Here is a 27,120-nt window from a genome sequence, read left to right on the forward strand (position 1 = left end):
GGGGCTTGTGTGAAAAATTAATTAGCAAATGTAGGTATTTCATTTCATTTTCAATTTTTACAGGATATTTGCGCAGATGTTTGGAAAAAGAAATGGCAAAAAGATAAGCGGAGTAGATTTGTAGCTGCTGTTAATGTTTTAACCACCAGGGGTCATTATTTTGCACTGCTGTGAAGAGCTTCATATAGCGAACTACAGTATCTTTCCATTGATATGATTAATGGTGCAGTGCAAAACATTTGGAGAAGATCGTACTGAGTTCTGTGAATCCTCAGCCACAACTGAAGAAAATGCTTTTTTAAATATATTCTTATGTTATTTTTTAGTACGTTCTCCATGTTATCTTTTTTATATTTTGTTACAGAAATCTGTTTGTACTTAAGTGCAGTCATTTGATGTTTTGTCCTTTTCTTTTGGCAGTGTGACTTTCCACTCATAAGAAAATGGTAGTGCCAGACTGTTCTGGAGAATTTTGCTGAAGGTACTTCTCTCTTCCTTTCTCTCATGCTCTTGCTCCCTATCTCTCGTTCTCTTTCTCTGTCTGCCGCTGTCTCTCATATCAGCCTAAATCTAACACATTAATATATTACAGGACAAAAACCCTCTTTGCACTCCATACAGGAGTACAGGACAATGAATGAGAAGAAATTAGGTATATATGTTTTTAAGGTGCAAATGTCCAAAGGTTTGTTCACAGAGTTTATAATTACTACATTCAGGTGCACCCATTCAGGATACAGGTATTCAATTGTGCAGCTTGTATAATCTCAATAAAAAGCTTGAAAAAATGGGATGCTGAGAACCAGCTGCACATGAGCTTATGCTTAAAACTAAGCATAGGTCCCTAGCATTGGGCTGTGGAGCAGCCAAAGAGCCTTTAAAAATGGTTCCATGTAGCACCATAAAGGGTTCAACTACACTCTAAGAAATGAAACGTTATATTTACTTAATCTAGTTATGGCAACCGGTCCCACAAAACTTGGTTGCTTGAATGGGAAAAACAATAGACAATTAATTGCAACAACATATTTTATGTAAATCCAACCAAATTGTGTTAATTAAATGCAACATCATGGAGTTTTACTGAATTAATATAACATTATTGTTTTGAATTTACTGACAAGTTGACTTAACTTGACAAGATGAAGTTCAATTTACTCAACACAAATGAGTCCATAGGTCAAATAAACTTAAGTCACTTTAACTCACCTGACTTTATTAAGCTTTCAGGTTTAGAAACACTGAATGTTATGCAAGGTACATTACATTAATAGAGACCATCATGAATCAAAGTAAATATGTAAGTTGTTAATACATACATAACACATACATAACACAAACACAAATAAATTTAGAAAATGATAAAGTACAAATTTACAAAAAGTTAATTTACTTAAACAATAACACACTAAATAAATAAAGTAGATCAAAATACAAAGATTAAATTAATTTAAAAAGGTTTATTTTAAAAGAGGTTTGTGAATCTCTTCACATTTATGGGTGAGATAACCAACAATATCAAAACTGTTTTTTGTCTTTAATTTTTGAAGTTTTATGGTCCAGCAAGTATTCAGAAAACAAAAGTTGCTCAATTTACACATGCTCAAGGCTGAACTTGAAACAGCAATTACCAAAAAAAAAAACCCAACACCTCTTTACACTGCTGATTGTTTTGTCCAGCAGCAGTCCAAAATCCAAAGACAAGTAACGCTGCCCAAGTAAGAGTCAACAGAAGTTTTCAAGGACTTGCGCCTTAAATCAAAAGCTTGTTCCTATACAAAGCCATCACTTTCTGAAGAAATTCAAACATGTATGACAGCTAAAAAAACTTGAAACATTGTAATAACTGCAATCAAGCAAAATTTGTTCTTTAGATTCATCTCCTTGTCCAGCACTGCTCCAAAATTCAAAGCTAGTCACAGTTTATTTCTTTGCCCAAGAGTCAACAGAAGTCACACAGTTTGTTGTTGAGGACCTGTACTGTACTGGAGAGCTTGTTCCCATCCAATTCCATCAACACTTTAAAGAAATTCAAATGTGTATTGCAGAACCTTGGGATAGCTCAAGTTTAAACTATAGATCAAGCCAAGCAGGACTGCACACCCATTTGCCAAATCTCCCAGATCTTGCAGCACTGTGCATATTTTAATGATGCCAACATCCTCAGGTGGATCTGTAGAGTCTGCTCCCTTGTGTCAGACAAAGTAGATGCCCAAAACCATTCCTTCTCCATTCCTCTCACTGCACCAAGATCAATACCCTGAATGACAAAGAAATAGTATTAAATTATGCATATTACGTCATAATAAATGCCCCTTGCTCATCCAACTGTACAAACTCAAAACATCAAGTTTTCAATCAAAGAACACAGAATAGCAAATCCTCAGCCTGAAGAAGTGTATTATTTGCGTATTATTTTTCATTAATATTTGCCCATTTGTTTAAAGAATAAGGCCAGTGAATGTACCCTTTTTATTGTAGTAAACCCCATCAAAAGACCAAAACCAACAATTAATGTATCCTACTAAGTAATACTGTATGTGTATCAAAAGTCTTGAGTTAATGTATTCGTTTGTGCCACAGAGCTCCATTGATCAGACTGGCAATAAATCATCCACAGTAAGCTCTCATCAGCACGCCCCTTTTTGGGGGGAAACAATCCCAAGTCCCGCATAGACAACAATAGCAAAACCAAGAAAAGCAAAACGTACATTGAACTAACCAGTATAAATTAATAACATTGTCGAAGAGCAGCTGTGTGGTTGGTTGTACAAACAACAAATTAAAATTTAAGGTGAAACGTAAAATTTGAATAAGGTGGCAGAAGTTACAAGTTGGCTTTGAATTTGCACTGGTCAGTCAGTTTAGCATAACATCTTCTGTTCTTACTCCGTTACAAGTTTAAAAGTTGGTGAGCCTATACATTAGCAAAGAAATTCAGTATAAGCAATTCAGAGAACATTTTGTGAAATTAAAATATGAAAAGCATGTTAAAAATTCTGTATGAGCTTAGCTATAGATGATAATGCCACCCCATGTATAACATAATCCCACAAAAAAATAAATAAATAAATAAACCTCTGAGCCACTAGAAATGTGATGAAAAATAAAAGCTAAAATAATTAATTGTAGTTATCCTAACTGACCTAAGAGAGGGAAAGTGTACTAGGATTGAATGTCAGAAATTGTGAAAGAAAATTAATTTTAAAAAGTTGAGTTTTAATGAATGTGGCTAAGGTGTATGTAAAATTATGATTTCAACTATGTTCATAAGTTTGTTTTAACAATATTTGATTAAGGACATGGCAACAAATCATATTTTAACTGAATTGAAAGTAAAACACATAAGACAGAAAGAGGCAGAGAAGTAAGACACTCTCATACAAAACACATACCTTGTCCATGGCTGCCATGATAAGGCTGATATTGTGTCCTGCTGCCTGCTTCACTTTGGATTAGCTGTTAGTTGTTCTTCACCTCCAGTGTAAGAGCTTGCCTTTCCTCCTCAAGACTTTCGTTAGTTTCACCTGTAATCAGTTTTGAATCCGCATGGGCATTCACAGTATGTGGACGAAAATAAGTGTCTCTGACCATAATGGCCATGCTTCAGCTTAGTGTTTTAGTAATAGGTACCTCATAGATACACCTTCACATTCAGAGCCTAAGAGATGTGTCACTGATCAGCAATCATTTAAACTCTCAAGATGTATTCATTTTAAATAACAGGCATCATTACACATTTGTGCTTGGCCGAGGCAACTGCTCCATAATCCCTTACAAATCTATAACACTTATAACTGATTTAAGAAGTAAAGAATACTTACAACTATATTTGAGCTACTGGCTTTGCATCTGTCAGCTAGCTAAGACACTTGCTGACAAACCTGAAATCCAGACAACTTATAGTTAGCCTTGATATAATAAATATTTTTCATGGAAAGTAAAACAAGCATATGAAACGTTTACAGTGTTTAACTGTTATTTTACTATTCTGAAACTTTACAAACTATTATTTTATACAATTTTACCTCTCTTGGTTAGTTAAGCATTTTAAAATATGAATTTTTAAAAGAGTTTCTGATGCAAAAAGAGCACATTCTAGCCAGAGATAAACTCTCGCCACCCCTTTCCCGTTACATTTTTTGCGCTCCGTGCCACCTTAAATGGCGCTACAGTTAAGTTCAGGCGCCTGTTAGACCGTTATACTCGCACCTTCTGCAGCGAAGACCCAGCCTCACATTTACCGGTCACTTTCTGTTCAAAGTAGATAGTCAGAATGAATTCTAAAATTAACTGATATGGACATAAAACTAAATAAATTACAGGCAGACCTGAGTTTACTGCTGGAATATTTACAATTCGTATATGTGGCGTGCGCCCGTCCCCGTGTCCGGTGACGGCCGCGAAAGCCGAAGGGAAGGCGGGGCCTGAACTCCTAAGCCCGGCAGAGAGAGGAACACGGTGAGTGAGCCCGAGCCCCTTCCTGCACACCGCCTCCGGTCTGGCAGTGAGGCCACGTTAATCAGCCTCACGTTCGATCCGGGCGGACGAGTTGCGAGCAGGGGGCGGCAACGCCTTTCAGAGAGAGAGAGAGGCGACAGCGACGAAAGACTTAAGAGTGAGAAGCTGAAAAGCTCGAGTGTGAAAAGGACTGAAAAGGCTAGCGGAAGCCACTGAAAAGTTACTGAAAAGGCCCGCTCAGTTAACATAGGTTCTAGTTGTTCGGTTTAGTTTTGTCTATTTGGTTTGTGAATAAAAGTGAAATGGCTGCTGCGACCCTGAATCCTGCCTCCAGCGTCCTCCTTGACCACGGGGTAGCACATGCCGTGCTACAGTATGTTATCACTTGATGCGTGAAAATATATATTGGCGCCTGATTTTTCCAGTTAAAGCCGTCGGCTCCATAAGCATTTTTTGTCTAGAGTCCAGAACTTTATCAAAGGACACGGCCAAGCGCAAAAAACTGAAGTAACACTTATCTGTTCTCACAAATGCACCGTGTTATAATGTATTATTAAGTAAAAGTTTGTACTTACAAAATAGTGATGGATGGTGGTCGATGAAAAACGAGACTGTCCTGAGGGCCCATTTCGCGTCACGGGGGGTAAAAATGACGCACGAGCCTGTTAGCCTCATAAGTACTGCGCATGTGCGACACTGCCAGTACGGAAAGTGCATTGGGACAGTCTTTATTCAGTTCAAGGGCCAGTGCGTTTAAAGTGAGCTGGTTACGTTGGTTTAAATCTGCAGTGTTTTGTAGACTTGAAATGTCATACTATTATTTTAATGTAATGAAACTTGATTATTTTTGACTGTAAAAATGAAATGTTATAAATAATTTCACCATGAAACAATTACGTTAGGTAAACAATATCAGTGTTTCACAACCCTTTTTAGTACTATATAGAACCCACTTTTTAGATATGTAAGAGACCCTTATGAAAAAGTATATTCTTAATTTGTGTTTTTTGTGAGTTGTCACTTCATAAAAGTGTGCTTCATAAATGTGTTAAAACTTATTGAATGCAGTTATTTTGATATTATAGATCTTGTAACACAGTTATGCTCCGTTTTCACTTTAGCTGATACTTTCAGGTAAGGTGTTAGAGTGCATTTAAGTTTTTAGGAAACTAATTTCATATAGCTTACATAGCATAATGGTCATGACATGCTAGCTCTTAAATGTATGATAATAAAGGATTGTAATACACCACAATGGTCCTAACCTGTTCAGCAATAAATTAAATAAGCAAAAACAAAAATGTAACGTTGTGGTTTTTATTAATGAACAGAGTAGATGGGGCTGATAAATTGTATTGGAACAGATGGGCTGTAATTGTAAATATATGAAGAACACCTACAGTGTTTCCAAATAGACAATTCAGTGTATATAAATTTCTCTTTTATCTTGTTGGGCTTGATTCCTACAAAAACGTTATTTATGTTTTTACTTTAATTTACAGATGAATCTAATAAAAAATACTGGCCTAAAAATAGGAAACGTTGATGTTCCATAGCTGTCGTAGTGAATGTGCTAAACTATTACCGCCTCCAGAAGGCTAGGTGGCACAAGACTAAAAATCACATGTCCTACAACTATTGGTTCAGAGCTGTTGCCCTACAACCAGAGAACTTGTAGAGATGAGAATTACCACTCTGCAATGTCTTCCGGTTTTCTCAAACACTAGAGGGTGCACCCGAGTGAGCCCAAATTGGATGGGTTGATATGGAGCATTTGAGCAAAATCATAGTTTATAAATGCTTAAACATTTTCAATGTAAAAGAATGCAACTATTTCCTGGACACAGAACAGCATAAAACTTTTAACACTGCTGTTATGTTTTTAAGAGCTTTTAAACTCAAGTTATAGGAGTTTAAAACTGTGCCTCATGTATGTCCTTGACGTCAGTGAGAGCGAACAGCCAATGAGCTGCTCGGCTCGCCAATCATCATGCTCTAGCAGTAATGCCCACCTTCTGCTGCCCAAAACCTGTTTGCTGTAGAAAAAAGGAAATATATAGGTGAGATTTCTTTGTTTTTTTAGTGAAATACATTCTTCTACTTTCTAAAATTAAAGAAACGTTCTGGGCGAGTGATTAGAAACTATTTTAACTTTTCGTTTTTAGCCGTTGAGCGCCATTTACTCCCATTCATTGCTGTTTGGCAGTCCTGTTTTTGATATAACGGGGGGAATAGGAAGTGGCCAGGCTCCTCGTAAACCGGCTCTGCTATAACTGTGGTGACCATAGGTATACACAGAGAACTGAGAACGAGTCAAAAATGAATGGGTTGATATGGAGCATTTGAGCAAAATCATAGTTTATAAATGATTAAACATTTTTAATTTAAAAGAATGCAATCATTTCCTGAACACTGAATAGCATACAACATTTTAACACTGCTGTAGTATTGAGAGAATGAGTTCTCAGGATTAAATCGGCTACAACTTACTTATTACTCAACCGATTTTCAGCAAATTTGTTTTGTTATAATGCTCAGACATGGGTTAATCTAGGTTGCACAGACTTTGTAGCTTTTACTTCTTTAATAACTTATAACAGACTGAATATTCAGTCTGCACCTGACGTTTAGCACGAGCTACGGTAGAAACATAATCTCACACACATCAGCTAATCCATTAATGTGTTAATCACTTATAATCTTAATATAACAATATAACATAAAAATAAAATAAACCCCGCAAACACAGTAAGAAGGACGAAGCAAAAATTGGCTTCCTATTTGCCAATTTTCCACCCGGCCATATCCACACAAACATGAGCGTGGATCGCTGCGTTCCCTCCGTTATATAATCCTATCCCGCTTTCTGAGTGCAATATTCTTTAAACAGTATAATTTTGGACAGAACCTATCTTAAACTGCCGCTCTACAATGGTACTGAATGCAGTTCAGCAGCGATGTTGGCCGCCCCAAAATGGCGGCGCCGTTGACGTGCCTGGCTGGACCCAACGCGGCAGCTAGGCAAGTATGTATGTATATCTATGGTGGTGACGTATGGCCGTGAGCTCTTCAAATGGAATTTAAGTCATAACACATGCGTAGTAACGTTACAGTAAAAAAGTAGAAATACTACACTACAATGGCAGTCGGGTGGACTGAAGAGATCGAAGGCTCCACACTAACACCTTCTTTAGCAGCACAAAAAGAGTCTCATCACAGACCGACAAGCACATAAATAGAGTATTTACAAAGGACGTAGCCTGGCGGTGCTGATTGGAAGTTTATAGACACTGTAACACGCCTCTTTCCTTCGTACACCAATGAAGAATCCGGGTGCGTTTAGCACGGGCTCGACCAATAAGAATCTATCGGTTAGAACAGGAGCCGAGTTATGACAAACCGACCCATCCGGATACTAACTTGGCTGCCCGCGGATGAACCGGTCCGAGCTTTGTTCTTTAGAGGCAGACATTCTATCGAGCGCCTTTCCCAGTTTCCCTGTGACACTCTGATTTTTTTTTAAGTATATGGTTAAACCGTTTGTAATCTTTTCTCTGTCACTGCGCAGGCAGCTTTGTTCAGGCTACTTCTACTTTCAGTGCTAGCGGCTTTGCCATTGTTCCCCAGTGTTATTGGGATTCTTCCCCCCACCGATCAGATTTTCGTTTGACCAAGATAGGCGGCTCGGGTACCAAGATGTCGAACCGAATGGTGTGCAGAGAAGCAAGTCACGCCGGCAGCTGGTACACCGCCTCAGGTAGAGCCGGGGATTTTGGCTTTTGTATCGGTGCCCCTGGGCCAAGGTCCTGGGAACTAGCTTGTAATCTGGCGTCGAACGGGCTGGGGTAGTGGGGATCAGCTGTGAATTTTTAAACAATTCGCTTCAGAGCACGGGCCGTGTGTTTTCAGTCTACTGCTTGTCATTATGAGGTTGGCAAGTAAACATAAAGTCCCTAACGTAAACTTTTAAGGCTTCGCGTTAGTTTAGCACGTCGGGCAAAGTGACTTATATATCGTTGACTGGCCACAATACTAGCTAAGTAAGTTTAGAAACAAATACGCTAGCTAGGTAGCTAGCTAAGAATGTGATGGGCTTAATGCGTTAGTTGGCTAGCTAGCTAGCTAAGCATGACAAAGAATGTTAGGTGAACGCTTTTAGCTGGCTAAATGTTCAAAAAATGCACGATATTTCACGCTGTATGTGAATTTCCACTATGTACATCTATACATAACATAGCCTTTGCTGTTGCTGACAAAGCTTTTTAAACAAGCTGTTTTTGTTCTCGTTAGCTGCCTAGCGTAGCTAACTGGATGGCTAGCCGGTCCGTGCTAGCCTTCCCGTTAAACAACTTGCAACTGAACGAAATAAAGCAGCCTAGCACGCCGTTACCAAACAGACATTCTATCGAGCGCCTTTCCCAGTTTCCCTGTGACACTCTGATTTTTTAAGTAGGTTATATGGTTAAACCGTTTGTAATCTTTTCTCAGTCTCTGCGCAGGCAGCTTTGTTCAGGCTACTTTTACTTTCAGAGCTACATAACTGCCTATAAACAATTTAGCTAGTGTGCTAAATATAGCCATCGCTACAGCTAACGTTAGTCACTTGTTAACAGGCAAACATCATAACTGTTTTTTTGTAGCTGTGTTTGACATGTCATCACTGCTGAATGTAAGTCACCTTATAGCTATAACTTGTGCTAGTAATGCATATCAGTGCATTTAATCTGGCCCCAGCTCGGGACAACTGGCTAGCTATGCTGTTTCTGCTTGAGCAAACCGACAGCTTAATTAGCAGATTTTGAACCTGGTTAAGTTAGTCGGCGGTGTGAAGTCGCATCAGAACCATGCGTGACGGTGTTCGTCTGCCGGCTGAATGTGTTGCGTGAGTGTCAGTTCAAAATGAAGCTAGCTAGCTGGTATTTATCCACATTCCTCCTCATACAGGAAACGCTGGGCAGCTAAACCCAATCAGAGCTAGTCAGTTAGTCTCTGTGAGCTAGAAATACATTTCAAGCAGCCCTCCTTTGTTTTACTCTCCCACCTGAAGTCAGAAAAAGCAGGTAGCCACCACTTTGTACTGCATGATGACTCTGCCTTTTAATCTGCCTTTTGAAATTTTCAGTGTTGTGACAAAGAAGAAAGTAAAGACATAGGCTTATAGGTGTTCATTATTGTAGCCCAGAGGTCAGAAGGCCTAAATCGCATGGGGGTTATCTGTCAACAAGTAGGGATGGGCAATATGACTATGTATCATGATAAATTAGGTCATCATAATATGCTTTTCAAAACATATTGTAGATATTGTCAGTAATTAAAGAACACAAAGAGAGCATAATTAATCCTGGTTAAATAGATATATGCAGTGCAGTATGTGAGTTGGCAAATAAAAATGATTGTATTCAGAGTTTTTGATAGTTTGTTCCAGCCAATCAAACCTGCAACTAGATATTAGGATACTACATATAAACTTAAATCAGAATAATTAATGTGTATCATGAAGTTTAATGTTATATATTGGCCATATCACCTGCTCCCATCACTCTTAAAGAAAAAAGGTTCCTTAAGGTTTTGTTTTTGTTTTTTTGTTTTTTGTTTTTTTTTTTGAAAGAGAATCTTATATAGAACCATGTCATTCTTAAATGGTTATTTGGATGGTGAAATTGTTCTTCAGACTGATAATGAATGTGTTGTGTATAGTTCTATATAACACCAGAAAGGGGTTTTCTTGTTACAAGCTTGATGACTTAACAATAGCGGAACCCTTTTGGGTGCTATAGAGAACCATATATAACACATTCTCCATCAGTATGAAGAATGATTTCACTATGCAAAAATCCCTTTTTAGGAATGACATTGAACTATACAGAACTAATGGTTCTGAATAGAACCATTCTCTTTACTAAAGAAAGATTTTTGGATACTCTAGCGCTTAAAATTTGAATGAATGTCCACAAGTTATAATGCAGAATGTCACTTTAATTTGAGGATATTTATAAATTTTGAGTGATTCATATAAAATAATTTGGACTGTAGGGTAGTGTAAGTAATTGTACACTTTTGCTGCTTGAAGTGTTTTTTGGGCAGCTGTGTGTGTTGTTGCCTCAATAGCTCATGCATTAGAGCTGGATTTCAAATGTTGTTAACAAGGACTAACAAACTACTGGTGCCAGTAAAGCAGGGCAAATTAAAATAGAGACAAAACTTACACATTAGGTCTTCAAAAAATTGCCTGTTAGGTGTATTGTTAAGAAGCAAGAATGCACGGATTAGCTTTGCAATAGCAAATATCAGCTGTACCACAGTAATAGGGACAGATGATTTACATGTATCAGAGTGATGGGATGAGGGAAATATGGATATAATAAAAGGAACTACTCATGATCCAAAGCATACCACATCATCTGTGAAACACAGTGACATAGACATACATGAAAGGCTCACAGAACAACTTTTGGGGAAGTAGTTGTCTTTGGTGATCATGTAACTGCTTATAAAACTATAACATAGTTGTGGAGTGTGTAGACATGGGCACTTAAACTTCTCATTCAATCAAAAATCTTAAAAATTCATGTCCATCTTCAATCCAGACAGCGTGGCACAGTTTGCCGTGCCTTGATGCACCTAAATAAACCCATGAATGCCCTGGTGGTTAGATATTGAAGGGGTCATATATATTAATGCCTTTAAGACAAATGATATGCATAAAAGACAATAGGGGCAAAAATATTTGGCACAGTCTGATTAGGCTACTTACAGACTGCACTGAAGCTCTTTTTCCAGACAGATCTAATAATATACCAGATTTTCCAGAATATTTTGTTTTGCCAAGTTCTCAATTTACTTAGTTGTTTATAAGCACAGTTTAGTATGAGTGCTTACTTAGCAATAAAACATGGCAAATATGGAAAACCATTCACACATTTGCTGACATAAATAAAAAAAGGTATATTCTTATAAGTTGTAGTCTCAAGCTGGTAATTTGACTTACTATGAAAGCAATGTATTTGCTTATCAAAGCAAACATCTGCATTTCAGCTATATTTACATTGGATTATTTAGAAAATGTGCATGTTCAAAAACATTGTCTGTAGTGGATTATAAGAAGTTTACAAATGAGAAAGAAAAATTTTGTATAGTTTAAATTTACAATAGGGTATAATTTCAAGAGGCAGCAATATGATGTGTATTGGAAAGACCTTGGGTTGTGCAAACTGAGAATGAGTTGGTAGTTCTAAGGTCTCTCAACCATGTTCTGAGAACAGTTATCTTTTTCTGTCTGACATTGCAGTACATTAAGTGGAAAATGTTTAATGTCTGATGCATTTAGTATACTAGGTTCTCATCTGCAAAAGTCCTGTTCTCTTTTGACTAGTTTTCTTTTCCAAAGTCAGAAATCAAGAATTTATGCTGCTGAAGTTAGTATGCATGGTAATTATGATTTACTTACATACTGACTTAGTAATTACCCAAATGAATTCCTTTACTGTTCAAGTAGAATAAATATTGATAAAAATACTGTAGCCTACGAAGAGGATACAGAAATTAGATGACCATCAAAAATTATGAGCTGTGGTTGGTGTAGTAATTTTGTTTACCCCCAAGCACTGAAGCATAGTTGAGTAATGGATATCATGGCTGTAGGAATAAAGTATTTTAAATCATGTCAAAAAGAAAATAATAAATACACAAAATGAAACATCTACTTGCCTGACATAGTGGAAAAATTAAGTGAGATGTTTCTTTTAAATGAAGTAAATACTCATTCGCATTCACAGAGGCTGAAAATGTAATCATGACAAATGTTTTCACAGCAATAATTTCACTTTTTTTTGTCTTTCTTCTTCTCTCTTAGGATCCCAGCTGAATGCACAGCTGGAAGGCTGGTTATCTCAAGCACAGTCCACAGCAGGACCCGCTAGAGCCATTATAGCACCGTATGTGACCTACATTTTCTTTTTAAAAAAAAAAGGAAAGACAATTTTAGTGGAGTTCAGATGCTCTTTCTAATTGTTGAAATTGCCACAGAAATTAGGACTAAAAGTCAAGACCACCAAGTCCAACATTATGATGAATCAAGGTCAAGTCCAAATTACAGTAAGACTGCCTCAAAATTGAGACCCAACAAATTAAGTCGTCTTCAAGATCTTAAACGAGTCTAACCCCTTTCTGTTCAGATTTCTTTCTCTTTTTAGATTGTTTGGTGGAGTCGTGTAAAAGTGAGCGATATCCCTAGAGATTCATTAATTTTATGTTTTAAGAATTTGTTAAATGTGTTAAGCATAACCAGCAAAAAAAGAGAATGTAAATACAGGGTATCAAAACCTAAAAACTTGCAGGTGCCCTTATACTTCTTTTTTTGATGAACCACTCATGAATTCTTTCTGGTTTGTAAAACTAGAATTAGCTGACACGATGAGCACCTACTCTGAATGAATCTGACTTTTCCGAATTAAGTAACTAATGGAGAATCCAGTTGGCTAAATCAAACGCATAGACGCAGTAACTTGGTTTTGAATTGTGAGTGAATTTGAGTGTAAGTCAGTGGACATTGGTGTCAGTTAATAGAACGAATGGTCAAGACGAGATAAACAAATATGACGATACCAAAGGCCAAGACCAAGGCATATGCTCTTAAGTCCAATATGAGTCTAACAGAAGGCCCACCTGTTGATGACTACAAAGCGTAGCGACCCACAGGAAAACTAAAATTAACTTTTTGAAATACAAATTACTTTTTCAAGTGCTGACACTGAAAGCCTGAAAATAATCAGATTGTCCTTTTCGGTTCAATCACAGAAACCAAAATTTGCAGTTATGTTAAAAAAAAACAAAAACAACACACACATTTTTGCACTTTATCATGCACACGACTCCAAACCCTGGACTAGAGTGTTACGGCACTACAGTTATTACTTACTGCCTTAATCTGGATTTGTTTTTGAAGTATCATATTTGCTAGGTTGATTTTGCTATTGTTTAATCAGTTATAGCTTTAAGCCTCCACCTCCGAAATACTTTTTTGCAGTCATGCCGGTTACACCTATTGCGGTGCTTGTGCAGCACATGCCTACAAGCAAGTGGACCCCTCTATTACGTGAGTGCTTTAGATAATGGTACATTGTGCATATTAAGATGATGTTTTTCACTGTAGGAGTACTAAAATCATGCTCTCATTTGGTAGCCGGAGGGTGTTCATTCTTGGACCCTCACACCATGTGCCCCTGTCTCGATGCGCTCTCTCTCCTGCTGAGGTCTACAGAACACCACTGTATGACCTGAGGATTGACCAGAAGGGTAAAGAACTTATAGTCAAAGTTAACCACTTACATTTCCAGACTAAATTTTTCCTAAATTGTGCTATTCTGTAACCAAATGGAAAACAATGCAAGATGCTTAAGTTATTGAAGTGAGAAGGTTAACCATTTTCTGTTTGCCACATCGGTAGCATGTAGTCAGTTACTACAGACAATTTCAAGAGCTTATTAAAAAGAAAAGAAAACCTGTTGACTCAAAACACACTTATAACAGAATGGATAGGCACACAGTGTGTCTAAGTGTGGATTGAGTCAGTGGGTTTTCTAGTCTGACTAAGTACAGGAATATGCATCGAAATTGCCCATTGTACTCTATATGCTACAGATGTGGCAGATAGAGATTAAGCTGAAAATGCTGGAGGGCTCCTTTTAAACTCAGCTTATTTTTTAAAAAGAACAATATTATTTGGCCAGAGATTAGTGTTTCAAATTATTTCAACATGCAAAAGGAATATAATGGTACGGTCTCTTACAGTTTATGCTGACCTGTGGAAAACTGGCATGTTTGAGAGAATGACTTTGCAAACAGATGAGGATGAGCACAGCATTGAGATGCACCTGCCTTACACTGCCAAAGCCATGGAGAGGTATGTGTTACAGTAGCCTTAGTTATAATCCATCCACCCCTGCTCATCTGGGACACAGTTACAAACCCAATTTAACTTGGGACTGCAGTTAAAATGCTGATAAAAACATGATTAGGAAATCCACACTGACTTGTATTTAAATTAAAACAGTACAAAGTCAGGATGTTTAATGTTAATTAATTTTATGCATGTTCATTTCCTTTGTTCTTATTTTCTATCTGGTACAGATGAATGTTCATCTCATCAGGTTCCATAGTTTTGTGTGTGTGTGTGCTTGCCTATCCCTTTTTATTAATAGAGTAAGGCGGGTTTTCTTAAATCTGAGTACAGTCTGTGGTCTGAGACGAATGAAGCTCTGCCTAATTTGTGATCTTTTCGTGTTATAATTTCCATGGTCATTATACATCTGACTTTCGGCACTTGAGATCTAGCACAAAAAGCGTGAAGCTTGAGATGATTGTTATTCCATTCAGAAGTCTTTACTTGCCATTTAGTTAAACCACATCACAGTGTTTGAATCTTACAAAAAAGTATTTTTGTTTTCTGTATCGTAGCTATAAAGACGAGTTCAGCATTGTTCCTGTGCTGGTGGGAGCTCTAAGTGAGTCTAAAGAACAGGAGTATGGCAAGCTGCTCAGCAAATACTTGGCTGATCCTTCCAACCTATTTATCATCTCATCAGACTTCTGCCACTGGGGTGGGTGTTTCTGCACACACTTTAAAACAGGGATGCCTGAGTGTGCAATTAAAAGGACAATGTTTGTCCATAAAAAGTTAATTTATGCAGGTTGGTGAATTCTTGTACTGCAGTACTATTTTGGCTAGCCTGCCAAGATACGTTTTTAAAACGAGTTAATGCAACTTTTTGCAGTTACATTTTGTAAATGTTTATTTTCGAGCAGAATTACAATATTTATGCTACTGTTCAAAAGTTGGCAATCACTTGCAAATATTAATAATTGCTGTTTTGTTCAATAATAACTTACAGTATAGATTGAAATACTACAGCTAGATACCAGAAGACAAATGTCTTTTCATTCTCAATGTTATACAGTGTTCTCAGTCATTATTGTACTGTCTAACAGCTCTAATCATTCTGAAAAAATCTAAAATACATCTTCCTAAAAATTAGTTGAAACCTATTAAGTTGTAGAGTACTAGCACCATAATAGAATCATTTTGCCTGCAACAAAATGAATTTTATGTAACTGACTGAATGCCCACCTCAGGCGTCTCCTATTGGCTGATGCTGGTTAGATGAGAGTAAGTCCTGTCAAATGTGAGGTGGGTTAGTGATACAAAGTGTCTTTGTGAACATGGCCCGACTCTAGTTTCAAACCTAATCAAACTTGTGGAACAAATGAATTAAGTAGCTGGTGATTAACCTTCTGTGTGCTTAATGTTTTTCACCATTTCTCAACCCCATTTGCTTTCTTCTTATCTTTCTAGGTCAACGATTCCGCTACACCTACTATGATGAAAATCAAGGCGAGATCTATAGATCTATTGAACATCTTGACAAGATGGTAAACCTATTTCTGTGTAGCAACCTTTTGTACATTCAGCCAAGTCACTGTTTTCGGCTTCAGAAACACAAATAAAAACAGAAGTTGTAAAACACCTGAGATTCAAGAAGTGATCTAGAAGGTGTAGTTCTTTGGAGTACTAGAAACTTGTCATTTGGCCCAAAGATAAGATTTAAAAATGTGAAAGGTTATCAGTTAAGATTGGCTGGTTGTGATGTCAAAAAGTATAACCCTGTTTTTAACAGCTTTTATTATTTTCTCCCCAGGGTATGGGAATTATAGAACAGTTGGACCCCATCTCCTTTAGTAACTACTTGAAGAAATATCACAATACTATTTGTGGTCGCCACCCAATTGGTGTTCTTTTGAATGTAAGTATAATTATTTAGAGTAGTGTAATTTATTTATTTGTTTATTATTTAGTCAGTTACTTAGTCTGTTAGTCAATTAATCAGTTAGTTAGCTAGTGAGTTAGTTTTGCTTTGTCCAGAGGTTGTATCATTATGTAAGTCTTTGTGAAACTAATATTTACCACCCTATCAAGATTAGTTTGATTTATTAGATCATTAGCAGAATAGATTATAACTGTTAGTAGTTTACAAATTGTAAGCAGGCTTCCTGGAAGGAACAATTATTCATTGAGGCATGGCATGGCATTGAGGTGTGCAGTACCTACAGCATTGCCATATGCACAACTCCATAGACTTTTTTTTTTTAATCAGGTTTCTCATCTAATCAATGAACACATCCTTAGTCCCAGGGGATTTAGTGTAAAATACTAAAGATGTTTGTATGATTCTGTGTTATTGTATTAAGCTCAACAAAGTTTTAAAAAGAAATATAAATATGATAAACTGCCCAAAAAACAGCTGAATTTGTTGATAAGACCTTTTGAAAAACTAATGAGCATGCTTGATTGACATCTGTACCACTTGAGCAGAAGTGTAGACAGTGACACAAGCAGGGGAGAAAATTGTGATTGTTCAAATCTACATGTGTCAGTCTACTCATACTGATTTAGAGAATCAGATATATGTTCCACTACCAGATAACCCACATTCATGAGTGGTGATGGAATAGTAAACTAAATGTCCAAAAGTATTCAGACACTGCTTCACTATGCCCAGTTCCAGCCCCCCCCACTGCATCCTCTGAAGTCATTGAGCACCACTGAATTCCTTTGGGACGAGTTGAAGTGGCATTTGTGATCAAGAACCATCAATTATCAGTATCTGACCTCACTAATGCTTATGTGGCATAAGCTTTACCTAATATTAAGGCCACCTGATTGACAGCAAAGGGGGAGGAATTCTAATGTATCATTTATTATCATATTATTTATAGGGCCTACTTTGTATATGCATATTGCGTGCTTATAACATCAATATTAATCTGATGAAAAAGGAACCAGATTTAGGTTACTTGGGACTTTAAGGCTACTTTTGCAGATGATGGCATACTCATTTGGGGTTCTAAAAAGTTATAGTTAAAATTACAGACAACTTTCTCAGTATTCTCAATCCAGGAGTCTGTCTCACAGCACAGTATTTCTTGCATACCCAGCCAACTGTAAGTATGTTTGCAGAATGCTGTTCACACTATTGTCAGGTATGAGTCATTTGCCCACACAAATGATCTTAATGTCAAAGATCAAATCTGACCAGACCAAAAAAATTGGAATGGAGCTTGTAATGTGAACATAGCCAAAGACTAGATCTTATTTTCTTATTTTCTTCTAGTTTCTGCACTCTGCTTCACCACAGTAACATGTCCATGTTCTTCCTTCTAGGCTGTGGCAGAGCTGAAGAAGAATGGGCTGGACATGAACTTTTCTTTTCTAAACTATGCTCAGTCCAGTCAGTGCCGAAACTGGTCGGACAGCTCAGTGAGTTATGCTGCTGGAGCTCTTGTTGTTCATTGAGGTGAATTCTCCCAGGAGCCAGTTCCAGGGCTCCTTTGAAGACCCCCAGAAAAAAAGACCCCCCTCCCACACTATTCTAGAAAGCCCCCCAGCCTAGTACCTTTCTTCTTTCTGACATCTGCTCCTTTTTCCTTTTCTAGAAGGATGGACCTTATATTTACAGAGATGAGCTGTAAAGCGGTAGATACTAACCCCCATTTTCCAACATTGCTGTTCTTTTCTTCTTACTCGCCTGTCTTACAACTGAGACAACATGGTTGATGCTATAGCTTTGAAGTGTTGTTGCAGCTCAAGCTGCAGTGGAGTGGAAGAAGGGTGTGTGTTTGTTTGTTTTTTTTTGTTTTGTTTTTTTTTATCAGTTTTCCTTTTTTTGTGTTTTAGGCTTTCCTGTAATTGGTTTTTGAAGTGTGATGGAATCTGCTGTTGGCCCTGCAAAGACTTCAGGTGTGCTCTGAGCTTATAAACCTAATGCAAGACAGTATATTTGTTCAAGTTAAAATGAATGAAAAAATGTATATTCATCATATTTACATGACACTTTTTTGCAGGTCTGTGCACATGTAACCTAGCTTCAATTTAAAGAAAAAATTATCTAGTGTTACAGAAATGAAGAAAAGTAAGAAGGGACAGACTACTGCTTGCTATGTCCATGTACGCCCTGAGAATAACAGTGATTGGTAACTACTGCCATCATTCTTCATATAGCTGTTTTAGTTGTCAACAAAGGGCTACACAATATCAAGTCCTCGAACCCTCTGCTGTACAATATATACCAAAAAAATTTACTTTTTTAGTTAGTTAATGTCTTTCTTTAGTTCTTATATTTCTTCCCTTTTTTCCTTTTGTGACTATTATGATTCACTATTATTATTAAGCTATTTTTGTTTGTTTTTTTTTAACATGCATCTACAAACAGTTTGGTAACTCATTAATACATGAAGTTTCTTGGATGTCCAGAGGGCTTGTGTTTTTTTTGCTGGTCAGTTGGCTTACTGTCCATATTAACAAAAGCTCAGAGAAGCTTTTTTTTTCTTCTTCAAGACTTCTATGGACAGAGCAAAGGTGTTCGCTCTGCTTGTTGGCATGTTAAGTCACGCATGCTAGAATGCATGCTAGCAACAGCAATGCTGGAGTAGTTCTGATGTTTATCATGAACAAGGAAACTTCTGAGAAGCAGATTTCGGTAACGCCACCCCCCTCCCCCCACACACCCATGAGCACAATGCAGCAAGACACCTTAACCTCAGTTCATCTGCAGGTGCAATCTCAGCCATCCCTGGGTTGATTGTCAGACTTGACCTTCAGACGGAAAACCGTTCAAGCTGGTCATGCCATGCAGATGTGCCTTGGGTCTGTGTCGTATGTTCTGAGTAAGGAGACTCACCTTTCTTTTTCTCCTGCTCTGTGCTTTGCACCTACACGGTCCCACTGTTCAACCCAGAGACAAAAAGGTCTGTCCTCATGGATATTCACTGCAGAGCCCATTCTTGTGAAAGCAGAGGGAAGGATCTGTCTGCCCCTGAAGTTCCAGCACAAATACTTATTCTGAAGAATATAACTGTTGTGTACTGTTAGTTTTTTTTTTTTTTAGTTTATGTTTTTGATTATGCCTAGAGTTTTAACACGATTCACACATTGTCATAAACCTATGTGGAGAATTAACTTAAACACTCCTGAGTGGAGTTCTTTTTTTGAATCTCAGGTTACATTGATGCATTAATGAGTGCTTGCCAGAAATGAAAGGAGTTGATGACTGATGTTCAAAAGTAAAATGACTGAAAATGTGACTATGCTTGTGTTTGTTGATTTTGTTGTTATTATTCCCCGTCTCATTTGGTCTTGCCATTGCTGCTTTTATCCAACAACTAATTTGCAATAAATCTAAATATCAAAGGGACATGTTAGTTGGGCAGTTGTCTTTTGCATATTTGTGTTTAAGTTGTATAGTGAATGTAGTGTGTGGGATTTGACATTAATTTTGGGATGTTATGTTTTTTTGGTGTTACAGATTTATTTTGTAGTTCACCAAAAGCATGTACAGTCCCTGGGTCCAAGCTGTTTTTTACTTATGGGAAAACTGGCGCTTTTGAAAATCACACTATCGTGCTCTGTGGTTAACTGTTTTACCTATACATTTTGTCCTACGTCAAAATGAAACGAATGAAATGAAATCCGAAACTGTTAATTTGAATTATGAGGTTAAGTAGTTGAAATCTTATTGTTACATATATGCTCCATTAAAGTGAACACTTTTTTGCATTTAAAGGAGTAGGTTTGGCAGCAAATCAAATTTACCCAATTTTCCACTTGTCCCACTTGTAAAAATACATTCCCAGGACTTCTTTTCTTTAAGGTTGTGCAGACTTGCCAGTGTATGGCAGTGTGTGTTAATATGAGCAGCCATTTCGGGCAACACCAGGGCTGGTATTCACAAAGCAGGCCTGATTCTAGATCAGCACTCCTATTCCTGACATGGTTTGTGAATAGAGGGCATGTTGTCTAACATGGCTGCCTGCACTTTTCTTTATTTTTATAGTTTACTGTGAGTCACACTGTTTCCTAAACCACATTGAGAAATCTGTGTAACCCTAATGAAGACCTGGATATAATGTACGTGAAGACTATGGAGTTCTAGCGTGCGTACGCCTTTTCACTCAATTTCTCAAATAACTTGAGGCAAGGCATGTCTATTTAAATGGCACCTTTCATTCAGTGCCATCATTCAGAGTTCTTTACAAATGAAAAATACACAGATAATTAAAATTTAAAAGATGTAGGAGAATTTACATTTAAAACATGATTAAAACATGATTTTTAACAACAGAAGTAAAAGAAGAAATTAAAGAAAGAAAATTTAGACTCCTAACAGCCTGTCTACTACACCTGGGGGTAAGTGGGAAATTGTGTAAAGAAGCAGTCCTTTAATTGACGAGAATAGCAATCTCATCAAATACCCTGCACAAACAAGAAAGCAAACCACATAATTTGGTGATATCGGTTGAGTGTGCAGGAGTGTTAGCCTGCTTGTAGCAAATATGTAGCAATATTTGTGTTCTGACAACTTCAACGGGAATTCCACCAAGTTTTTTAATTTAAGCAGACAGTGTCTGCATAATAAATCGGAGATGTCATCAAAGTAATTTGTTTTGAAAATAAAACAAAATGGTTATGAATACGTTGCCAGATGCAATTAGACATTGTTTTATGATAGTTTTTTTCTGATGAGACTTAATTGCATTCCTACTTAATGGTGAGGCACACTCCAGATTCACTGGTCACTTTGGATAATAAATAGAATGGCTATGTTTCCTTTTTTGGACCTCTGGTTGCTATCACCAACATTGTAAGAAATCAGAGTCGGTAGATTTCTCTACAGTGAATGTTTACCTTTGAATGGTGTATGTGTGTTGTCCTCAGCATTTATATCTCTAAAGGACTTTGTTTACAGCATTGTTATCTTTAATTAATGAACCTAGAAAACTTCATTTACCTTGGCTCAGAGGAGAAAAGCATCAATCTTTATAGATCTAAAAGCAGATTTTCCATTTTTCCTCCCAAACATATACAAAGCTTATGTAAACAGGGAGCTTTAAAATCAGCATGACTTTTACTTTTTTTGGTAACGGTTTATATTAAGGGTTGCAAATGAATTGATAATAAGTAATTAAATACACATTATTTATATGTTAGTTCACTTATCATTAAGCATTAGTTTTACTTACTGATTAAGTAGTGAGTAATTATTAACAGAGGTGGCAGGAGTACACAAATTCCTTAATTAAGCAGAAGTCAATCAAAAAAAATACTCAAGTAAATACTGAAGTATGACTTTTTACTTCAATTATCTTTAGTTTTTTAAAAAGGATATTTTGTTATTGAGGGTTAGAGGCACACATCTGTTAAACTGGGCGTACATAATGATGATAATGGTTTATACTACAACTGCAGGCATCTTCCACAGAAATCCACTTGTCCAGAGCATCCAAACAGATTTCCTTTATAAGAATTTGAAATGATCATTGTTGGAATCTCAACAAAGAAAAACTGCTGATTTTTATTTTAGCAGTCAATAGTGAACACCAGATCAGATAATTCCTGTAAGTAAGGCCAGCGTGAAATTTGTTTTTCAGACCAGGAGTGTCACACTCACACACCTATAGGCTGTGCACACCGTGATACAAAACAAGAGCAACTAATCAGAAAGCTGAATTTACAAATACAAACACTACAGCACCTTCACTATAAAGCAGGGGTGTCAAACTCAACTACTAAAAGGGCCATATTTAAAAATCTCAACAAATCCATGGGCCAGAGAACATCTATGTTTTATTTCATTTTTATTTAACATTTTGCTATAAACTGGACTGACCATTGTTTATTCAAAATACGCAAAAAAATTCAGCAGTAAATATAAGCACTTATGGTAGACCTTCAAATATTATATGAATACTTGAAATATTCTAAATTTAAATGTCTCCAGGAGCTTGGTCTTTTAAACCTACCTATTTGCTTGAACTAGACATCTGGCATCTTCTCTTTGTTGCAAGTTCATTCATTCTTGGGCTCAATTTTAGGTTGCTGAGCTAAGCTTATGTGTTTATATTGGCTGAACTGCAGTTAGCTGTTTGATGATAACAACTGGTGTCCTGTTGTTGGGGTAGAAGGGTCGGAGCATACATTACGTTGCAGTGCATGCTGGTGATTGTAATCAGCGCATTGTGAAATGAGCTAACATTAATGGAAAATTGTAATACTTCTGCGGGCTGGATAGGAATGTGTTGCGGGCCTGATGTGGCCTGCGGGCCTTGTGTTGGAAACATGGTCTATAAAGCATGCACCTGCTTACCACAGTTACAACTCAGCCCAGAGAGGATGGCAAATTAAAGTCAGACAGTTAGACCTACAAAGTTAAAGAACAGTAAAATTACAAATTTAAAACCTAATAATTATTGAAGCCAAAAACCCAGGTTACTAGTACCGCAAGCAGACCCAATGAAGACTACATGAAAGTTAGAATAGAATAAAATAGAATAAAAAAGTTACATCAAACAGCTCATGTGGGAAAATGGAGAAATACAACACAGCAATCTTAAACACCTAAACCAAATCACTGGGTAAAAAGTACAACCACGCATACTGCCATAGCAGATATGAAGCGTTTATGGTCTATTTATGATCTTACCTATGATGACTTGATGCACTGAGGTCACGTTAGATGTTTGCTTTGACATTTTCACAAAACCCATGCAACCATGTAGCAAAACAGCACTGTAAGTACCAGATTCACAAAAAATGATGACAACAACACTTTTTTAATATGTGTTTTCAGTTTTGGACAGAAAGAAAAACAAGTTAATCTTTCAATACAACTGGAGCTTAAAATTCAAACACTGGCACACCGATAACGAACTGAAGGATTAAAGCAAATATAATAAGCACAGTACAGCTGCCTATTATGTCAGCCAGCGGCAGATTGGATAATATTGTGGCAAGATTCACATAGTCGTGCTAATCTCTCAAAGCTGAAGTCAGCTTATTCCAATTTCCATTCCACCTTAAAAAATTCTGCAGTTGGGTGCTATTCTTCATCCAGGCATCTGAACTGTAACTGCTACATCCTTTAAGGTGGAATGGGAACTGAAGTTATCTTCAGCTTCAAATTCCTATCTTCTGTAGGAGTCTCAGTTACAATGAGCAAATCAGAGCTTTATCACTTGAGGTATGGGCTGCTGGTTCAACCCCTAAATTACTACAGGTACACACTTGAATGTAATATAGTTTGAACGTTTTTGCTTATATGCACAAGTTTATACATTAGCTCACAGTAAGCAGCCCACCAGAAAAAGGAGTAAATTGAGCTCAACGGCTAAAAACGAAAAGTTAAAATAACTTCTAATCACTTGCCCAGAACTTTCCTTTAACGCTTTCAGACCCTGCTTCCATTGCAATGGACATCATGTGTTTTCTTCTTTTTTTTTGTTGCACATAACACCAATTAAGAGCTGTTGTCCATAAGAATAGATGTTTTCCAGCCAATCAAACAGCAGCTTAGCCCCACCCACTGCATTGGAAAAAAAAAAATCAGCACACTGAAGTAAGGTATGGCAGCACTCCAGCCAAGGAGTCAGAGTAAGGGCTCATTTTAACTAATTCTATCTGATTTAGAACTCTTTTTTCATCATGTTATGAGTTTATTTTAGGCCTGCTGTTAGTGTGTGTGTGTGTCTGTGTGTGTATGTGTTTGTATATGCATGTGTGTGTGAGGGTGGACAACATGGACAGGCTGCTGACTGGCTACAGCTGCTAAAGGAGAGCCCTACGCTGGCCACTTGTGATATTTTAAACATCTGTTATTTTTACATAAATTGCTATGGCTGTATTGATTAAAAAAAAAAAAAACAATAATGCGGTGGGTCCACTAGACCCACTGAGTAACAAAAACAAGAACACCACACAAGGGATATACTCCTGTGCTGAAATTATCTGAGAACAATTGTTAGCCTTTATCAAACAATACGTTTTTTTATATGTTAAACATATCATTTTTTTCTTGATGAAAGACAATCACATAAACAAAACATCATGCATAGAACTTTCAGTTTATGGTCCAGGTTTATGTTCTAAAAAGGAAAATCAAACAAAAAATTCAGATTTTATAGCTTTGTTTTACAACTGTTAAGACCAACCGTCCACTGCAATGGACATTTTAAAAAATAACAATAAAAATATTATATTTGATTTTTTTAATGCAGTCCTGTTTTTTGAGTGCATTACAGACAGAAAACAGCATTCCTACATATTTTTTCCATCACTGGAACATAATTTGGGTCTGAAAGGGTTAATTTTAGAAACTAGAAGGATGTATTTCACTAAAAAAGCAAAGAAAATTTACCCACATATTTCCTTTTTTTTCCTACAGCAAACAGGTTTTGGGCAGCAGAGTGCTGGCATTACTGCAAATGAGTGCTGATTGGTTGGCGAGCAGCTCATTGGCTGTTCGCGCTCACAGACGTCAAGGACGTGCACGAGGTGCCGTTTTAAACTCCTATAATTCGAGTTTAAAAGCTCTTAAAAATATAACAGCAGTAATAAAATGTTCTATGCTGTTCAGTGTTCAGGAAATGATTGTATTCTGTTGCATTAAAAATGTCTAAGCATTTATATGTTATGTCCACGTAATGAAGATGAGATGCTAATTATCACACCTTTCATCTCTCAAATATCATATTTGGCTATTATTTGCAGTGGGGTAAATAAGTCTGAGACCACACTGAACATCTGAGATTTTTTATTTAAACTTGGAAATAAACAACAGAAAGTTTTAGAATTTTAAAAAATGTAAAACAAATAAACAAGACAAATAAAATGAAAAAGAAATATTTAAGATTCTGCATTATTTCAAGGACAAATTTGTGACCCTGACCATGTTAAGGCCTTTGCTAAAAAAAAAAAAGTCTTTTTTTGTTTTGTTTTATACTGGAGCCGGTGTTCAGATGACTCTCAAGAGGATTTGATCTACTCATCAGAGGCTTTTGCACCAACACAAGGAGTCTTGTCTTTAAAACGCCATGTTAGACAAATTAAGAAATTCTGATAATGAAATTCATGTTAAAATTTCAAAGATTCTACTTTTCACTTAAATTCTTATGATGATAATATTATTATTATGTGTTAGAATGTAAAATAGAAGAATGTCACTAGTGGTGTCAGACTTTTGGACCACTGTATCTCCTATGTATGTTCAGTTTTGAGTATGCTGTCTACCGAGAGGGTCAATAAAATGTCTACAGTAATTCACTGTGAAATCAGTGAAATGTGTATAGGTTGCTCTTAATCATGACTTCATTGTAAAATTAGTATATTCGTAGTTAAGTTTGTCAATTTACTCACACAAAAGTAGTCATAACTGGTTAAGTAATATAAAGAGTAATTACTTGTGAAAGTCTAAAGACAGCTCTGAGCAGTGAGTCAGTTGAATATGTGGAGGTGAAGGAAAGTGTCCAGTAAAGCCCAATAACTGTGTTCCAACAACACTACACAGTGGAGGAAAATGTAATGATAAATCAGTAGATTAAATACCAGATGATTGACAGCACTACCAAATAAGTACTAGTTAATTCTCATGTTAATGCTGTATATGAGTAAACACACAGGTAATGAATAATTAATTTATGACCAACTAAACTATCAATTAAGTGTACTCAGTTACTAATGTCTAAGTACATAATCAGTTACTAAGTAATAACTAATGCCTAATGAACACTTTATTAATATTTAAATTAGTAGTTCATCTTCAGCCCTTAATGTAAAGTGTTGCCTTCCAGATGTTTTCTGCACTAAATGATTTCCTTTGCCTATAAGGTTATGGGGTTCAGAGATATAAGGTTTCATTACTGATGATATGCAAGATGATGTAAATGTGTCTGTACAAATTCATAACACTTAATAATAATACTACTACTACTAATAATAATAATTTTATGTATATAGCACTTTTCATGCCAGTGGCAGCTCAAAGTGCTTTACAGACAGGTGGTAAAACATAGTTATGGAAAAGATCATTAGTACTTAATTAGAATCAGAAGAAAATGAAGAAGATTAAATTACAAGATAAACACCACGAGACATTCAGTTTTAGTTCAATGCCAATTTAAAGAGATACGTTTTTAGGTGCTTCTTAAAAGTGAGCACTGAGCTTGACTGACTAATAAAAGGTGGAATTGAGTTCCACAGTTTAGAAGCATAATAACTGAAAGAGGTCTCTCCATGTTTTCTGTATTTTACAGAGGGTATCTGTAGAAGGCCACTATTTGCAGATCTTAGATCGCGTGCCAGAACATAAACAGACAGACACTCTGTGATGTAAGCAGGTGCTAGGTTGTTTTGAGCTTTAAAGACTAGTAGCAGAACCTTGAAATCTATCCTGAATGATACAGGCAGCCAGTGCAGTTCTTTCAAAACGGGAGTGATGTGATCTCTCTTTTTTGTTTTTGTTAGGATGCGCGCTGCTGCATTTTGTACAAGTTGTAAGGGATATGTAGTTTTCTTAGGAAGTCCAGCAAGAAGAGCATTACAGTAGTCAAGTCTGCTTGTAACAAATGCATGAACAAGTTTCTCTGCGTCGCTCTGAGATAAAAAAGGCCGAACTTTAGCGATATTTCTTAAATGATAAAAAGCTACTTTAGTGACTGTGTTTACATGTGGGGTAAAACAGAGCTTAGAGTCTAAGATCACACCCAGGTTTCGTACTTCAGGTTTGGTAGATGAAGCTAAAGAACGAAGTTTCTCAAAAATCATTTTCTCTGAGTTTC

At 36.8% G+C, this 27,120-nt stretch overlaps 1 protein-coding gene and 1 long non-coding RNA gene across 2 annotated transcripts; one reads left to right on the forward strand and one right to left on the reverse strand.

Annotated features, from left to right (window-relative positions):
• Positions 1 to 1,421: 1,421 nt before the first annotated feature.
• On the reverse strand, positions 1,422 to 9,348 carry LOC118801050. Its single transcript, XR_005006438.1, has 5 exons — positions 9,266 to 9,348; positions 3,825 to 3,884; positions 3,634 to 3,661; positions 3,396 to 3,527; positions 1,422 to 2,260 (listed from the first exon to the last, which is right to left on the reverse strand). It is a non-coding gene; the product is annotated as an uncharacterized LOC118801050 (long non-coding RNA).
• Positions 7,863 to 18,141, forward strand: memo1 (mediator of cell motility 1). The gene is made up of 9 exons (XM_036561243.1): positions 7,863 to 8,218; positions 12,314 to 12,395; positions 13,487 to 13,555; positions 13,643 to 13,755; positions 14,251 to 14,362; positions 14,917 to 15,059; positions 15,812 to 15,888; positions 16,155 to 16,259; positions 17,678 to 18,141. Exons 1-9 carry the CDS (start codon positions 8,158 to 8,160, stop codon positions 17,807 to 17,809), a joined length of 894 nt encoding a protein of 297 aa, XP_036417136.1. The 5' UTR covers positions 7,863 to 8,157; the 3' UTR covers positions 17,810 to 18,141.
• The last annotated feature ends 8,979 nt before the right edge of the window (positions 18,142 to 27,120 follow it).

Source organism: Colossoma macropomum, unplaced genomic scaffold (genome assembly GCF_904425465.1).
Source record: "Colossoma macropomum unplaced genomic scaffold, Colossoma_macropomum, whole genome shotgun sequence".
In the NCBI taxonomy this organism is placed as follows: Eukaryota; Metazoa; Chordata; class Actinopteri; order Characiformes; family Serrasalmidae; genus Colossoma; species Colossoma macropomum.

What these genes read in the sequence shown, in the direction of transcription:
- memo1 (XM_036561243.1), top strand. Translation starts at nt 8,158, where the DNA reads ATGTCGAACCGAATGGTGTGCAGAGAAGCAAGTCACGCCGGCAGCTGG. An exon ending in GCTAGAGCCATTATAGCACC is followed by an intron (nt 12,396 to 13,486) that starts GTATGTGACCTA and finishes ACTTTTTTGCAG; the next exon opens with TCATGCCGGTTACACCTATT. An exon ending in CAATTGGTGTTCTTTTGAAT is followed by an intron (nt 16,260 to 17,677) that starts GTAAGTATAATT and finishes TCTTCCTTCTAG; the next exon opens with GCTGTGGCAGAGCTGAAGAA.